Source organism: Podarcis raffonei, chromosome 2 (genome assembly GCF_027172205.1).
Source record: "Podarcis raffonei isolate rPodRaf1 chromosome 2, rPodRaf1.pri, whole genome shotgun sequence".
Taxonomy (NCBI): domain Eukaryota; kingdom Metazoa; phylum Chordata; class Lepidosauria; order Squamata; family Lacertidae; genus Podarcis; species Podarcis raffonei.
This window is the reverse complement of record NC_070603.1, coordinates 59,757,848-59,776,247: the sequence shown is the minus strand read 5'-3', so window position 1 is coordinate 59,776,247 and position 18,400 is coordinate 59,757,848. Positions and strand designations below refer to the sequence as shown.

General features: G+C 41.8%; 1 protein-coding gene across 2 annotated transcripts; it reads left to right on the top strand.

Moving 5' to 3' along the window:
- Positions 1-1,594: 1,594 nt before the first annotated feature.
- CXCL14 (C-X-C motif chemokine ligand 14) lies at positions 1,595-17,727 on the top strand. 2 transcript variants are annotated; one of them, XM_053376854.1, is made up of 4 exons: positions 1,595-1,908; positions 3,015-3,120; positions 10,558-10,668; positions 17,316-17,727. In XM_053376854.1, exons 1-4 carry the CDS (start codon positions 1,845-1,847, stop codon positions 17,332-17,334), a joined length of 300 nt encoding a protein of 99 aa, XP_053232829.1. In that variant the 5' UTR covers positions 1,595-1,844; the 3' UTR covers positions 17,335-17,727. The 2 variants fall into 2 exon arrangements, with proteins under 2 accessions (XP_053232829.1, XP_053232830.1); XM_053376855.1 differs by having other exon boundaries at positions 1,601-1,908; positions 17,319-17,727.
- Positions 17,728-18,400: the final 673 nt, after the last annotated feature.

Below are 18,400 nucleotides of genomic sequence, written 5' to 3'. Positions count from 1 at the left end.
CCTGGACACCATAAATCTGTTGCTGCAGTCTAGGATAGCATCAACTCTTTTTTTTTTTTTTTTTTTTTTGCTGCTGCTGCATCACACTGTTGACTCTTGTTAAGGTTGCGGTCTACTAAGACTCCTAGAACTTTTTCACATGTACTCCCAGCAAGCCAGGTGTCCACCATCTTATATTTGTCCAGCTGGTTCTTCCTGCCTTACATCTGTCCCTACTGAAATTTATTTTGTTAGTTTTGTCCCAGTTCTCCAATTTGTTAAGGTCATCTTGAGTCCTGATTCTGTCTTCTGTGATATTGGCTACCCTTCCCAGTTTGGTGTTATCTGCAAATTAGATGAGTACCCCCTGAGTACGGTGGTACCTCAGGTTAAGAACTTAATTCGTTTCGAAGGTCCGTTCTTAACCTGAAACCGTTCTTAACCTGAAGCACCACTTTAGCTAATGGGGCCTCCTGCTGCCGCTGCGCTGCCGGAGCACGATTTCTGTTCTCATCCTGAAGCAAAGTTCTTAACCTGAGGTACTATTTCTGGGTTAGCGGAGTCTGTAACCTGAAGCGTCTGTAACCTGAAGCGTCTGTAACCCAAGGTACCACTGTACTTTCATCCAAGTCATTTATAAAGATGTTGAACAACAACAGGCCCAGGACACTACTCTGTGGCACTCTACTTGTCACTTTTTTCAGGATGATGAGGAACCATTAGTGAGCACTCTTTGGGTTCTGCACTCCCTGAAAATCAGCCCCGGAGAGTTAGAGACCCTCCAACACAGTGTGACAGGTGGCATAGGGGTTATAAAGAGAAGGGGACTTGGTCAACAGCCTTTCCACAAATGGGGCAGCAGGATTGGATTTCACCCATTGTTTCTATAAGCATACTTCCCGTTTCCCAAGACATTTGGTAGGAATTGGGTGGGTTGCCATATCAAAACATTGAAACTACAAAACACAGCTGATGTGTGATGAATCTTCCATGTCACCCAAAGGATTGAAGCTATTGCAAAATGAAGGATAGTCTTTGTGTTCTACGATTAAGGATGAAATCCTATAGAAGCAATTCTTCAAAACGTTCAGATCTGTCAAAAGCCACCTGTCATGCAACATCCTAGCCCCCAAGGTCACTGGGCTACCTTACTTATTGCATATCAATGACCTGCTCCCAGCTCAGATCACAGTATTACAATGTATGGCGGTGATCTAACAAATTCTTATCTTGAAGTTCTTGTAGCTCTTTCACTGCTTGTGCACATTTTTAAAATGTGGATTTCTGAAGGAGGGAAAGAGACATATTCTATGGGTCCATCTAGCATCACAGAACCAACTGCAACACCACCTTGTTAAAAAGGGCAGCCTTGCCACCTCAAAGACCCAAAGGGGCAGAGAGTTAAAAGCCACCTCTTTCTCAATCCCCCCCCTCCTCCTCATCTTCTCCTTCTCTGCAGTGTATGTTATCCTCTAAAATACTCGGTGCCTTCAGCAGAATCAGTTATTTTCGTTCCCTGTAAGTCCCTCCCCCTTTTTTGGGGTTGCGAAATTGCTGAAAGTAATTTAGTCTCTCTGCATATTAATGAGTTTGAGGAAAGGGCAGCGGGAGCTGTTTTAAAAGAGGAGGGAAGCGGCAGAGCGCAGACAGACAGCAGCTGAAACCGACAGGGCTGCAATAGCAGCAGCAGCAGCAACCAGGAGAGAGCAGATCATAGGCATTCATTCACATTGCAATCTATAGTGTGGCAACACCAAGTCTCAGTCTGACCAGTGCGTCTGATCAAAGGGGCAAAGGGAAGACAGCAGTTTATCCAAGTGAAATCTAAGAGAGCATACCTTTAGGCTCCTCCAGGTCTTCTTATCATGAAGCTCTTGACAGCAGTTTTCCTCTTACTGTTCATTGTAATCTGCTTTACCAGCGTGGAAGGTAAGTTACAGGTTATTCACTTATCATGCATTTCAGCACCTTTTCTCCCTCCCTCATTTCCTCCCTCTCTCTCTTTTTCTCTTTCTCTCATGCACACACATTTCACTTTTACCGCTTGTTGAAATAGTTTTGAAATGTACTTAGAAGCAACTGACACCTGAACTAAAAAAAAAAATCCCAGAGCAAATATATTTTAAGCTATAGATTTGTATAGCAAGAACACCAGAAAAGCAGAAACCCCAGCTTCTTCCCAAAGTTAGCTGAGCTGAACTGCGTCTCACAGGAAATATTCCCCTTGCATTTAATCTGGTGTGGACTCCTTTGGAATGGTGAATTCACACACATTAATGCACACTGGGGAAAGTAACTAGAACTTTGACCGGTACGGTTTCAGCCAAACTCTACAGCCCATTAAGTACTGGTCCCATGCTCTTGGGAATGGTTTTGAATTGGCCACCCTTTAATTTGTAGGGCTGATTTTTGCCCAGCTCAGATGCTGCTTTGACAATTTGTATATCAAATAATTCCAAAAGAATTCAGAAGTCTTTATATTCCTTTTCCAATTTTTTTAAAAAGAAGCAACCAGTAACAAAAGTTATATTTAACCATCATCTGAATAGTGTGGCTTGACTGTTTATTTATCTTAATGTGCATATTTTTTACAAAGTTTGATCACAGCAGGTGCACTTTTAAAAGACAGGACCGCCACATGGCTTCAAATACAAAAGATTGCAGACCTGTGCACACTTACCGTACTTGTGAATTAGTCCTAGTCAACTTATTAGCTCTTACTTACATAAATTGGTTGGGTAGTCTACTAACTTCAGTGGAATTCACTTAACCATATACAATGGTTGCAATCTTAAGATCTTGCTCAGTGAAAAACTTTTGTTTTTTGCAATATGTTGCTTAGGATTACAACTAGCCTAGATAAAAAATACAGTAATGTCCTCTTTCATATTAAATTGTAGAAAAGATGAACTTTTTCTATACTGTATATGTTTAAATAGCTTGTGAATTAAAGAGAGTTTGGGAGCAGTGATAAGGACATGTATAATATGAAATGAATTTTATATACACAAATGGGTAAATACTTTTTTTTCTAGGATCAAAATGCAGATGCGCAAGAAAGGGCCCCAAGATAAGATTCAGTGATATACAAAAGCTGGAAGAGAAGCCAAAGTATCCATATTGCAAGGAAAGAATGATCATGTAAGTCACACCTTTTTTTTTTAAGGGTACTATCAAAATAAATATGTTTGTATCAATCAGATTGTTTTTCTGCCTTTTTAATATTTTAAAGAGAGAGAAAATGCTTATGACAGTATGATAACATGTTAAACCCAGCACAATTGGTAACTGTTATGAAAATGTTCCATCTGTCTCTGATATAGTAAATCTGCTTAATTGTAAATTGCTAGAAAAGAAGACAAGGCTTATGAGGGTAATATTAAAATGCCCATAAATGTAATGAGCAACATTAGGTGCCTTATCTATCTATCATCTATCTATCTATCATCTATCTATCATTTATCTATCTATCATCTATCTATCTATCATCTATCTATCTATCATCTATCTTTATTTCATTGAGCTTCCAAATATCTGCTATAGAAGGCTGCAATATTGCACAAGTGCTTGGCAGTATAATTCTATACATTACTCGGAAGTAAGCCCCACTGAGGTCAATGGGACTTACTTTCGGATAAGTTAATATAGGATTGCAACCTTCATCCCATTCTCTCCAGTGGGCTTAAAGCAATTGAGTTCAGGATTGCACCATAAGGTTGCCATAAATCCCATCACACTCCGTGGAATTGAAACTTCCACATAAATATTGGCTTGTACATGTGGAACACCTCTTCGTTGCGTGGAGTAACCGGTGTCAATAAATCAAAGTGCTCAGCCTCAAATATAAACATTACCTCTCTATCTTCGGGGACCTGTTTCAACTTGCACAACTTTGAATGAGATCATTTCTGCTTAGGCATTTCTTGTGAGGCGTGCCAAATTAAAAGTCTGAAACTTTTTGTTTGTTTGTTTTCACACTGCCATGTCATTTGTCAGAACGGGGCCAGGCCAACATTATGAAATAAAACAATTAGAATTCCTCCTCGGGATGCTGCCTTTGGAACTAGTTACATAACAAGTGGTAACCAACTTGTTCCCTACTTAGAAAGAGAGAGAGAGAAGGCTGTGTTGCATCACAACTGGGTCTTGTTTGCGTCAGCTGCTGCTAGAAACACAACCCAACCCTCCTTATGCACAACAGCCCTTTCAGTCATAGCAAGGTTGCCAGAAAGAAGCTCAATCGCTTCCAAATGGTAAATCTAATGTGGGGGGCATGGGAGTGGGCATATGGAAAGGGGAAATGGCCATTTTCAGGACTCACAACATCTCTGTTGTTGTCTGGGACTGGCCCGCTGCACTGAAAGGTTCTGGGAACCTGCTGACTAGCTCATGAATGCAATGCCAAACAACTGGTGGCTAATTGTGGATTGGGACACACCTAGAGGTTAAGAACCAGTCAACGTGACTGGGAACAAATCCTCACTTAATGACCTGTATCTACTCACTTTATGGACAGCAGATTAAGGCCTCCAGTGTATCCATCCGATTCTGATTTTTAGCTTTGCTCCATCTGCCGCTGAATGGAATATGTTCCTAGAAATGAGAAAGATTATATGGTTTTCAGTGGTTGGGAAATGGTTGGTATGAAAGAAAATGACCAGAAATAACATCTTTGCGCTCCTTGGCTTAAGGTCAATGGGTGAGTCCACAGTATAGACCACTTATTTCCACACTGGAAGCAGCTGATGCCCATTGATTTCTGTTGCAGTGACAGAAATGCTCAGATGTTCAAGAAAATGGAAAACACTTGTCAGATAAGCAGACAGTTGTGTGAACCATGTACTAAAAGCAAACCATACTACACTTGGATGAGTTGGTTTGAAATCGAAACCCTGGCAACTAATGTTTCGATTACAGTGGTTCTCATAAAGTATTGGGAGCAAAGCATATTAGCCAGTGAGCAGTAGTTTAATGCAAATCTCTGTAGGCAAAGCAAAGTCTTCTATTTTATAGTAACTTTCTAAAAGCCTCCAAACATGTCTATACATCATGATCTGCTTTTCTAGTGGGAAGCACAAATAGTTTTTCTTCGGATCAAACTGAGCCTACCAAGCAAATTGCCAAAACTCATCTGATTTTTTTTCACAGGGCAGAGTTATACATTTCATGGTGTTCTATAATTCTTTTTTGAGATGTTGGGTAGAGGGACTTTTTAGAACTTTCCTTTTATTCCATTCTCCACTGACCCCTCTCCCCGCAGCTACTTTTACTCATGTTGGGTAAAGATACAGGCATCTTTTAAGCCTAAAAGAGGTGTGTGCTTGTAACTATGTTGTATTCCCTGGTTACATTGGAAATATTTTGAATGGGGCAAAGCTTTCTTACAATTATGCTGATTAGCACATTCCATCAAAGTTTCTCCATCAAAGCACATTTGACTACACTTCCCTTAATGATCAAGGCTTCTTCTGCCTGATTCCAGATTGTCCCCACTCTCATTGCAGCCCCATAAGACACAGCCCACACTGTTCGGATGAAGAGGCTTTTCAGGGGGTACAGAGAAAGGGGGTGAAGGGTAGAGAAAGGTAGATTGTGTGAGGTTCCTACGGCTTGCATGATTGGGTGCAACTCATAATGCCCAAGACACTGATTTGACACCCATGTTGATATTTCTAAATAATAATAATTTCCACTTTCATAATCCCAAAATACATTATATGGGACAGACTTCTGAAATGCTGTGTCAGTGACTAGATACACATTTCTGCTAAATCTCTTTATAAGAAATAAATGAGTTAATCCTCATACTGACATTCCTGCATTGGAATGACCCGAACAACTATACTCATATAGATTAGGAAGAAGGTCCCCACCACCACCACCCATATTCTGGTTATTTGGAACTGCCTGGCTTGTGTTTTTGAAGTTGCTCTTCTCTTCAGATGTACTGTCCTCAGCACGCCTGGCTGCTAACAGAGATCAGCAGACGCCCCTTCTTCCATTTTGCCCATTCATTTTAACAGGTCGACTCTGCCTTGCATTTTGCCCAGCTTATTGTTGATAATTCTGAAATTAATTTTAGGAATTGGCACATGCACAGTTTGTCATAGTTTAAAGTCTGTTACTCCCCCTTTTTGTGTATTTGTACAATAACATAAAGATTCATTTTTTGCTGTTTTTTAAATAAATGCACATATGTGTGCTTCTGCAGATTGCTAACCAGTAAGGCAGGAGGGGAAGTGGGGAGACACAACCTGGAAAAAGAGTAAAACCGTACGTGTGCAGAATCCTAAATGGAATCCAGAAATCAAAAACAGAAAGATGGAAGGTTGCTATTGTATCAGTATTGCTTTGCACACAATTTCAGATAATTCAGAATCCGGGGGGAACTCCAATGGGAAAATTTCCTATGCATGCCTAACTCACAAGAAAAGGTTTTATCTCCGTGAACTTTCTCTCCACTGCGATCCGGAGTCCGGCACTTTTCTCAATGACTCCCTGGCTCAGTCTAGCCTAGTTTAACAGGTTTGCCGTAATGCACTAAGATTCTGCAATAGCTGAACTCAGGTGGATTCAGAGTTTCAGGATTCAACAGCAAACCCTTGTTTCTTTAAAATCGTACGAGGCACATTTTCTGCCAAATGCACAATTAAAAATATTAAAATCCAGGAAGCATCACAAAAGCACAATTATAACACAAAATGCCACCAGTACATCAATCATGCAATCAACATTCAGCCTGGATAAAAAGTAACATTGCTGCAGCAGCAGAGTTAGTAAAAGAAGCAGTCAAGAAATGTCTTCTGAAGAAACAAATATATTTGCATAAGGGGGGAAAGAAGTCAGTGAGACGACCAGGTGGTTTTACCTAGGAAGAATATTCCAGAAGTACATAAAAAGTGAATATGTTCATTTTTTGTTCACTACTATTTCCCCCTAGGATTTGGTACTCAGGGTATACTGCTTCTGGAAATAGCATTCCATACATCAAATGTTCTGTGCTCTACATAGTGTTGAACTATAATTTCCATCATCCCTGAACACTGACCTCCAAATGATCATAGGAACAGAATTGTAGAGTTGGAAGGGACCGCAAGGGTTATCTGGTGCACCCCCTGTAATGCAGGAATATTTTGCTCAGTGTGGGTCTCACACTGACAACCCTGAGATTAAGAGTCTCTTCTGCTCTACTTGCTGAGCATGATGTTGTTGGACCATGTTGCCTGGAGCTGATGGGAGTTCAGAATCACCCCTGTATATATAGAAACATAGGGTGGTGCCAATATATGCAGCTACATCACATTCAAAGTGGCAGCATAGCAGTGGTTGCAATTTAGAAGTCCAATGAGAGTTGGAGGCTGGACAGGAGAAAACTGGATTTCTGAGCTTCCTTTGTCTCATGCATAGTCCTAGGGGGGCAACAAACCCAAGAGCATGTGATGGAGACTCAGGTGGTCCTTGGATGGTAAGAGAAAATTGCCTTCAGAAACTCCCAGGAAGAACTGGCTAGTTCAGGACAGTAATTCATTGGCATGGCTGGTATTGTAGCTTAGTGGGAAAAACTGGGCCAGAAAAAGGAGTGGCTGAGCCAGCCAAGAGGAAGGTGGGGATGCAGAATTTTCTTCCTACCTTGTGTACTGGAATAGCAGGCCAGACCATTCACTCCATCGCCAAGGAAGAAGGCCAACCCTCCCTTTTTGCTCTCTCTTTCCTCCGTCCAAAAATATGAGCCAGAGTTTCTATGTGAACACCAGGAAATGAGTGTTCCACCCTCCCTCCATGTGGACCGATGTGCCAGTGACCTCTTTTCCTGACAGGTCCTTACAAATTAGCAAACTCCCATAAGGTGCGGAGGTAGCAGTTTCCCAGTCAGCTCGCATACACAGTTATGTCTCCATTACATCAGTAACCCAGGGCTGACAAAGAGTTCAGAAACGTGCATCAGCATAACAAAAGCAGTGCGAGGCTTTCCTGCCCAAGCCTTGGCTGCCAAGGACTGGAGTCTGGGCCTCGGAGTTTGCCTGCCTGGTGGGAAAACCAAACAGCAGTATGCTCTCACAAACAAGATGCCAGCAGTAGAAGGACGCTGAAAGGCCGTCAAGGAAAAAACATTAACAAGCTTCTCCAGGATGGGTATGGGAGAGACGTGTGCTCCAGACCTTTAGAAGCTCAGCCAGATTTGGCAGCCAAGTGAAAAGGCAGAAGCCGTGAGGTACAAACATAAATGAAATGCCCATTAGAGAAACTTTACACTCTCCCTGAAAAATCATCAAGAAAAATGCACACAGTTAAGCCCGCTTGGGAGTGGAGCTCTAGATATGAAACAAGGTCCGGCGCACAAAACTCTCCCTTCTCATCTTTTTCAAAAACAGCTGATGTTGTTCAATATTTCAGCTACATTTTCACAGCCCTAAAAGTTGGTTCCCTCTCAGTATATCTCCTCCTCCTTTCCCTCTCTCCCTTCTTTTCTTTTAAATGTTTGAAACTGCAATGCTGCTCTGAAGGAAATTGGTGTAGAAGAGACTGAACTAGGAATGTTTTTGTGTGTTTGGTTGCACTTTGTTGCAGCCTGGAGTGTGAGTTTTGACTAAATTTGCAAACTGCTGCAAGAGCCACCTCTTAAATGTTACATAAATTTAGTTGTTGTTATTATCATTATAAAGAAAGAAAGAAAGAAAGAAAGAAAGAAAGAAAGAAAGAAAGAAAAAGAAATGTGTGGCAGCCTTTCCTAACAATCTCCTCCCACATTTCTGCATGTAGAATTATTGCAGTATTTCAGAAACAAACTTTTCATGAAGAAACCATCATGACATGATCATTTTCTTCATTTTGACTGGAATCCCATTCTTTTCAAAGAAACAACAACAGATTTGTTAACAACTGCTAGATTTTTCTGGAGTCCTTGTGGTAATAAAAAACAACAACCCAAAAGCGATTAAAATCCTTTGAAAAATGCATCAGACTTTACGTAGTCAGAACATTGTGTTCTGTCTGTCATTGCTTGTTTGCATGGCTTTGCCATTAAGATATTCCACATTCCATCTCAGGTAAGGAATTTTAAGGAGTACAGCTGGAAAATATATATCTAAATATATTTGAGATCCTGGAGCAGTAGATATAAAAGCTGTTGCTAATCAGGTCTGAAAATAGGAAAGTGGGATAATTATTTAGCTGACTCAGTGTAAGACTGTGTTGGAAAGCTGAACCTTTTGCAGACATAGACAAGAAAGAAAAGCTGGAACGCTGGGGACACAATACCCTGAGGTCTGAACAGACTGGAAGGAAATTCATTATACTGCAAAGTAAAGGAAGAGAGCTAATGTCTGGCTGATGCAAGACAAATTTATTATTGGCCAGGCAAAGACTAAACATGACATGGAAAGCTTCACAGCTTTGCCAAACCCAATGAAATTAATGGGCTGCTTGTATGGATATAGGGTGACCATGTGTCAGAGGGCAGTCCTCTGTTTTGAAGGTCTGTTTATCTGACGTTCATTTAAAAATAAGAAACCACATAAAAAGGGGGAGCAGGAGCCTTGAAGTAGTCTATAAACCTTTGAAAATGACCATCTGGGCAGCAGACTGAGCAGGCGCACACACATCCGCTGGTGTCTTCCCTATTATGGTGAGCTATTTTGTCACCTGAGATAGCTCAGTTGGTAGAGCATGAGACTCTTTAATTTCAGTCATGGGTGTGAGTCCCACATTGTGCAAAAAGATTCCTCCATTGAAGAGGGTTGAACTAGATGATCCTTGTGGTCCCTTCCAACTGTACAATTCTTGGATTTTGAGATTCTTTAAATTATAGTGATCATTTGCACCCATTAATACAAATTACCATGAGCAAATTTTATGCAGCTTGGGGTCCTCTTTCATGGTGATGCAAGTTCTCTTCTTAGGCCATACATGCACAAGTGGCCACCCCAAGAGGGTGTGGCAACCCTGAGAAACTTCTGACAGCTGCGACACCAAAAAAGGCTCACTAGATCCCCAGAGATCAACTTTGATTCACTTTGCTAGCCCCAGCAGCTGCTTCCAAGCAGCACATGGTTACCTCAATCCACTTAGAGTGAAAAATAATCCATTTAGCCACCTGGAGTTGTGCCATTGATGATCCATGCTTGATGGAGTCCCATTCTTGTACACTCCCCAGCCAACAAATAGTTGGTGTAGTCAGCTGCTTGCCATTCTGGCAGGAAGAAGACTGTATCCAGTCCTGCTTTTCTCCCCTCCAGCAGGTGAGGGGTGCTGTCAAAGCTCGATGACACTGACAATCTGTTTGCAATGCATGGGCTTCCAAATGGACTTCAAATGAGACAGCAATATTCAGAGTTGGAATGTCCATAAACATTCCATGACATCACATCCATCCCAACCAACTGGGATTGGAGGCATTAGTGCAGCAAACAACAATATGGCATGTATGTAACACACTGCAGGATGGGGTGGGGGAGATGGGGGACCAGTGCTATATAACAATCTCTTAGGATTAGACTGCTAGCTATCGTTCTGTTAAGAATCCATGTTTGTTAACATCATTACGGCTGCTCCATCTTCACAACTTGTCTTTCCTTTCAGAGTCACAATGAAATCCCGATTCCGAGGTGGCCACCAGTACTGCTTGCATCCCAAACTCCCGAGTACCAAAAGATTACTTAAGTGGTACACAATATGGAAAGAGAAAGAGAGGTGGGTATCACTCGTATCCAGAGCGCAGGACAGCCTCCTGTCCCTGTGAGCAAGAGGTATCTTGCATTATTAAGTACATGTGTTTATTCTGGGAAAAGATGTCTCTGTCTAACTTGAACACTTGACCCATAAATCACAGTGACAAGTGTGACATCGCTGCTGGCTTTCATATCGGAACTGTGGTATCAATGTAATTTAAAGGGAAAGCGTTGAGCTGTCAAGTTAAATCCCAGATTTCAAAAAACATCAAATATTTCAGATGACAGTTCCATTTTTATTTTGCAATTTGGACACAAGGGCTTAAGCATAAATCCAAGTCAGCTTAAGTACCAAACAACTAGATCCAACAGCCAATGTAGTAGCAGAAATCAATCCACAAATTGGAACTACTTCTACTACTTCCTCTTTCTTTTTTGCCTCATTTCCCCAAATCCTTGGCTCTTATGATTTTATTGTGACAATCTTTATGGCAGGTGTCATTCTCTTGAATCGTATTGTCACTGTGCAGCTGCTAAATGCATAGTGTGAATATGAGTAAACGCAGCAGCCGCAGAGTGGCTGGCTTAAATTGAGTTCAAATCCACATTCAGCTATGAAGCTCATTGGGCAGCCATGGCCAATCACACACACTGAACAAAACTACATCACAGGGTTGTTGTGAACATAAAGTGGGACACACTTCATGTACTCTACAGCATTCTGAGCTGTCTGGGTGACATTCAGGAACCACGTCAGACAAACAAGGCTGGCGTGAAGGCCTTGGCAGGTACTGACTCAAATCCTGGGACAGTAATTTAGCCTGTCTGTGAAATGAAGATGTTTACTCAGAAGTAAGTGCCATCGAGTCCAATAGAACTTGCTTCCTAGAGAGCCTTGTTTTTGTGTTTGTGTTTTTTTTTGTCTCTTCCTCAGTCATGCTGATAGTTTTGCCTGATTGTCTGCCAGCGCTCTTGCGGTAGTACTTGGGAAGCCGGAGAGAAAACAGTTTGCACTGCTAAATGTCAACTATTATGTAACCTCATTTCCTCTTGTTTACTTTTTAAAGGCTACCACAGAGGAAATAAAATACTCAAGATCTTATGTTTAAATAATGCTAAGAATCTGCCTTTGGCTTGTAAAGAGCAAGGCACGTCAGATGTAAACCTGCCTAGACATCCAGATGCCACACAACTGAGGATGTCTGGTGAAAAGAGGGCTGCCTGAGGCCAAGGGCCTAATTCTTAATTTCTGGATTCCTCTGGGTTGTCAGACCGATCACGTTAATTCTTTCTCTGACAGGTCACTGTATTTTACACACACACACACACACACACACACACACACGAAGTTGCATAGTCTGGTCTGAAATGGCTAACAGTATAACCCCCACATCAACAAAACAGCTTGGCTGTTTTCACCCACCATCTAAAGGCTCATGTTTGCTGTCTCATTTAACTACATAGGAATGCTGAAACAAGTCATATAACTACACAACCAACCTGTACAGTGGTACCTCGGGTTACATACGCTTCAGGTTACATACGCTTCAGGTTACAGACTCCGCTAACCCAGAAATAGTACCTCGGGTTAAGAACTTTGCTTCAGGATGAGAACAGAAATTGTGCTCCGGCGGCGTGGCAGCAGCAGGAGGCCCCATTAGCTAAAGTGGTGCTTCAGGTTAAGAACAGTTTCAGGTTAAGAACGGACCTCCAGAATGAATTAAGTACTTAACCCGAGGTACCACTGTAAGTGTAAAGTGGAAACAATGGGTGGTATTCAGCTAGGCTTTGCTCAGAGTAAAAGGTAAAGGTAAAGGACCCCTGACAGTTAAGTCCAGTCGCGAACGACTTGGGTTGTGGCGCTCATCTCGCTTTACTGGCCGAGGGAGCCGACGTTTGTCCACAGACAGTTTTTCCAGGTCATGTGGCCAGCATGACTAAGCCGCTTCTGGAGAAACCAGAGCAGCGTACGGAAATGCTGTTTACCTTCCCGCCGGAGCAGTACCTATTTATCTACTTGCACTTTGATGTGCTTTCAAACTGCTAGGTTGCTCAGAGTAGATCCCCTGAAAGTAATGAGCATGATTAAGTTAAGTCTATTAATTCCAATGGGTAAAATTTAATTGACCAATGCTTGAGGCTGATGTGATTTGGAGTCCAATCTCATCCACAAGAACACAGGCTCACTATTCCTGCTCTAAAACCTGCCCCCTTTCCCTTGAAGTACATTCACTGGTGGGCTGGAAAAAAACTTTGTTTATGATCAGGTGAATTCTTTTCATATTACTTTGCAGCTTCCAGTACTGAGCTATAGCACTGAAGATGTGCTTTGTGCTAAGTCCTGCTTGCATACAGCGATGCTAATATGGTGAATACAGTAGATAAAGATCAGGCAACAGGCCCCAATTAAATGCTAGTTAAACATTGTCCTCTGAAAAGGGTCCTTAATGATTGCTTTCACCGACTCTCCCAAAGTTTTTGAATGAAAATCTTTTAAAGGCTGCTATCCTATACCCCTAACTTTTGAGTAAGCCCTATCAAACTCAATGTGGAGTAGTTCTGAGTAAACATACGTAGAATTGTTGTGGATTCTTGTTTCTTTTAATGCTCAAGGCAATAGGAAATTAAACACCTGCAGATTTGTGACATTTCACTTTCCTTACAGGAATCAAATTATTCTCTATACATTAACCAAATGTTATAATAAAGATGCTATCAAGGGAGAATTGAGCATTATTCTGGTCTAACAAGGATGTTCTTAGAGAGAACAGACCATGCCATATTACCTGTTCTGGCCAATGCGCTGCTTGGGTGACTCCCACATATATGACCTCTCCGCACCCTATGATTCTTTGTTTTGGGCAGAGCTCAGTGTGATGGTACACTAGTTAGATCTCTAATACTATGTAGGTCTCGGGTTTAAGATCTGTGGTAAGCAATTTATGATGGTTAAGATGCCCCATCCCCAATAAGGAGTTCAGCTATTTTTCTTCAGACAAAAAGCAACTGAAACCGTGGTTCGTAACATGCTCAACTAGAGACCCAATTCAATAGCTGTATTTATTATGCATTATGCCACATGAGAGCCTCTGGCTCTGTTTCACTCATGCAACTGCCTGCCGTTCATTTATCATTCTGCAGATAGCAGCCCTTTAAGATTAGCCTTCAGATTTTGGGAAAGCCCAGTTATAACATGTCACCCTCTGTATTTGCCTTATTATACCAGCAAATTCCAGATCGATGCTGTAATTTCTGGTGTTACGTTGGCACAGTGGCTACAATGCCTCTGGTTGAGCACTGGTGCAGCAAATCTTTGAATCTTAAGTAACTAAAGCAACATTAGCGTTCCGCAAAAATCTTTGTTGCACGACTAACCCTGAGCTCACCCAAGAGGCTCATGGCGAAAGAACAAAGTAAACTTCTCTTTCCTAGGTTAAAAAGCCAGAACATTGATCATGGGAGCACCTTTGCTTCTCCCTATAGCTTGGATGAATAGAGGCTTATGTAAATAGCGATTTCCTTCAGCATCAGGGTTCATTGAACTTCAGCGCACCTGCCCTGGGGTGAAACAGCAGAAGCAGATGAACTATTAAGAACAAAGAGCCTGATTGCATGCGAACCTCCCTTGTAATACAAGCTTAAGGGACAGACAAAACACTGAACATGCGAGCCACGGAATCCAATCCCACTGCCATAGAGGTCAGTGGGGATTTTGCCAGGAGAAGCTGGACACAGCTCACAGATTAATTTTTTAATTAGGTATTAGAGGCTTTTGAAAGATAAATGCAATGAAAGCCTGCACGTCTCCTTCCCAGAAATAAGGCCAATCCCAAGTACGGTGTGCTGCTTCATAGCTTGTTTGTATAACTGCAGCAACTGGATTGCCTCCCCACAACCATTTTAAAAAGTAGAAGTTTTATGTTGTTCATTTTTGAGACTGCAACCCTATATGCACTTACCTAGAAGTAAACTCTATTGAACAGAGTGGGACTTGCACAGGATTCCTCTGGCAAATATTCACATTGTAGTTTCAAAAATCATTCCACAACCTTTTCAGCAAAAAAAGTGGCTGAATATGCACTCTGACATCTTTCCAGTTTGCTGTTATGGGATGGCAAAAAAGACGGAAATCCACATTTGTTGAATATTCTGTCTTGCCTGCACCAGTTTAAATTCAGAAGCTCTGCCTGACTGAAGGCAAAACTACAGTTGGGATTTCAGATCCTTAGCTTTATGTGGTGTTGAGTGGTGCATCAAAGTGTCTGAGAGATTGCAATGAGAGTCAGGAAGTTCATGGTTTGCATTTTGCTCCTGCCATGAACTCACTAGGGAGCCTTAAGTAAGTCACCATCGCTCACTCCACTGCCAATATGGGGACAATAATACTTGCACAGTTGTAAAATTGATTGATATATTGGAATGGAAGCTCTATGACTCTCTAACATGCTAAAGAAACACAGGAAGCTGCCTTATAACCCATCCAGATTAACATTGTCTACTCTCACTTGGCAGCAGCTGTCCAGGATTTCAGAATGCAAGGGAAGTATCAAAACAATGCAGGAAGCAATATATTTAAGAAATATAATGTACTTAAGAAAGATAGTGGATACCACTTATATGCACAGTTTCTATTTCTGACCTTGGGCAAACAGGCCAATTGTGGCAATCTCTGCTTCTACAGTGGAACCTCGGTTTTCAAACGTAATCTATTCCAGAAGACGGTTCAACTTCTGACGTTCGAAAACCGAAGCATGCATTTCCAGAAGCATTTACATCCCGAAAACTCAATACCGAAGCTATGTGGCATGTTTGGCTTCTGAAAAGCATTCGAAAACCAAAGCAGTTACTTCCAGGTTTTCGGTGTTCGAAAGCCGAAATGTTTGATTTCCGAGACGCTCAAAAACCAAGGTACCACTGTATTTCCATTTCCAATGGAATTATCCATCATCCCTAGGTGAGTCACATCCTTTGCGCCACCCACTTTTGCCTCCGATCCTGCCTCCCAGCCGCTATTGTCATGTGGTCCCCAAAAGGCTGTCCTCAATGCAAAGTGGCTGTTGAGCTAGTAAACTTTTTCCCCCTGTCCCAATTTACAGGGATGAAGATGTGTCCCCCTAATGATTTCTCTGAAATGAATCAGTCAGGAAGGAGTCCAACACTCCTTACTCAATTCTCCCTAGTTATATAACAACAAACTACAAAGAAGTCCTAGGTATAAAAAATAAACTCCGGTGTATACTAGGTATAGAGTTATGCTATTATCAACTGCCTTTTTACAACACTTCTGTGTCTAGCACACTATCCAACAACCCAGCTAAGATCTGCAGAATAACAGGCTCACAGTTTCCTTATTTGTTGGCATTCACAGCCTCTCCTGTCACATAACCTCTCTTACGGTGCTGGTGGAGCTTGAAAGTTACAGCAATTTGATATAAACAAGGCAAGCCCCTGTGCCCAGTCAACTGCTGCTGTTGTACTTGTACACTTCTTCCATGGTAATTGACTCTTAAACTCCTGTTTAAGATTCACAGGGAAGTGCCCTGAAGATATGTGATAAGGTAACTTACAAAGCAGCTGGTGTGTATTCAACTCTCCACCCACGGAATCTAACCATTTCGTATTTGAGTAGCAGAGCAGCTAGAATGAAGCAGGAAGAGCCCGGGAAAAGCTTGACGGCGGGGTTGAAAGGCTCACTCTTGCCTTGGAGATTTAAAGCAGCATCTTATCACTTTAAACAGTCATGGCTTTCCCCCAAAGTATCCTGGGGAGTGTAATTAATACATTAATTAATTACACTGAGAGTTAATTAATTGCACTGAGAATGGTTAGGAGACCCCTTGGTCCTTTCATAGAGTCCTTTCATAGAGTTAAATCAAGTTCTCTTCCCAGGGAACGCAGGGAATTGTTGTCCTGGGAGGGAAATGAGGATCTGCTAAGGACACTCAGCATCAAGGCTGTCTTAAGCATATGCGGTGCCAGGGTGCAAAGATCCGCCCGGCGCCCCCCCCCTCCCGGGTGCCCAGTTCCAGGCGCGCAGGAGGGTGGAGCCAGCCAGCCGCCTCAGCGTCTCGCTGGCTCGGTTGCCCCTGAACTCGCGGTGCAGAGCCACCAGCAGAAGAGCCCACTGCAGCGCTCCGACCGATGGGCGGGCTCTTCCCCAGACTTAACTCTCAGGCCCCGGACTCTTGGCCTGGCACCCCTGAAAGTCCAGCGCCCAGGTGCCCCAGACCTCTAGCGCCTATGGGTAAGGGCTATGCATCCTTAACAAACTACACTTCCCGCAACTCTTTGGGGGAAACTGTGATTGCTTAAAGTGATATGATACTCGGGGCCACCCCAAGACATTTTGGCACCTGAGGCAGCTCCCTTAGGGGTTTCCTTTAAGACATGGCTGGAAAGATGGGCATTTTAAATAGGCACCTACCTGCCAATTCGCTGGGTGAGCCTTTCACTTGCCTTGAGGATGTTGACAGGTATTTTAAGACTATGGAGGGCATGACATAAAGGCAACCAGCCTTTTGTAGCAGTTATTGGCTTTGGGATGCTGGCAGGTATTGTACTTTGGCATTTAGTTTCCTGGGTGGCTCCGAGGTTGCTTGTTTTGTTGCTTAAATCCAGCCAGCTGAAAAGCAAGTTCTGTTTCTGTTATTTTGGTTCTTTTTGTTTCAGCAGAGTTTATGAAGAGTAAGAAGGCAGAAAGCTAGCAGAAGAAATGGGATTCTGTGGCAGACATGAGGAAAAGATGGACAATGGAGGGAGATGACTTCTCGCAAGACAAGACACAAAATCTATATTGTTATAAAGCACTTTTTACCAAGGATCACTTTTTACATTTTATAGCTGTAAAAAAAAAAAAAAAGCTGCCAGATTTCATAAGGGTCTTTTACACACTAGATTTCATACAAGCCCTCTTTGTAGAGAGAAATCTCATGAGACGTAATCTTCATTTACAAATTGGTGTCATTTATTTTTGTTTTTTAAAACCTTCATTCAATAGCTGTTCATACATCACCGTTACTGGAAACTGGGCTTTATAAGCTCATTCAGCGAATCATTAATTTGTTTTGTTGTTGTTGTTGTTGTTTTTAAAAAAGGTGTTCCAAAATAATGTCTCTTCTTTGGCATTTGGGAAACGTTCTATGCCATTGTAAAGAGTTCTAGTTGTAGAAGATTTCCATTTCTGTAGAACAAAGGAAAAGCTGAGGTAAAATTTTCTATGTAGGATGCCTGATACATTCTGCAGTACAATTTCAGAAATAAGGTTTTTCAGTGATTTTGAACTGGATATAAGCTGTTCACCTGTTAATCCTTGCAGAGGGTGTAATATGTAATATGCTACCCCTTTCTTTTTGTTATTTTGTATGGGAAAAATATTTCTAAAGCAGTTTAATACGAAGAAAGCACATTTTTCCCCACCTGCGGTTCTTATTATTAAAAGGCTTGAGATATTTTAAGCTTCAGGTATATTGTGTATGGTTCCATCGATTTGTAGTCTGAAACTCTTTTAAAAATGTACCTTTTATGAGAGGTGGTGAATCTCTGATAGGGGAGTGGATATATCTGTTTTAGTCACAAAGCAACATCTTTATTTTGAATGTAATACTTTCAACAGTAAGCAGTGCATTCCTCTTTTTAAAAAAATTATAAATAACAAAACTACCTTTTCAATTGTAAATATACTGCAGGAGATTTTCCTCTATTATCTTGCCGTATAATGTATTGTACTGCTAAATTATCATATGCTATTTAAATGT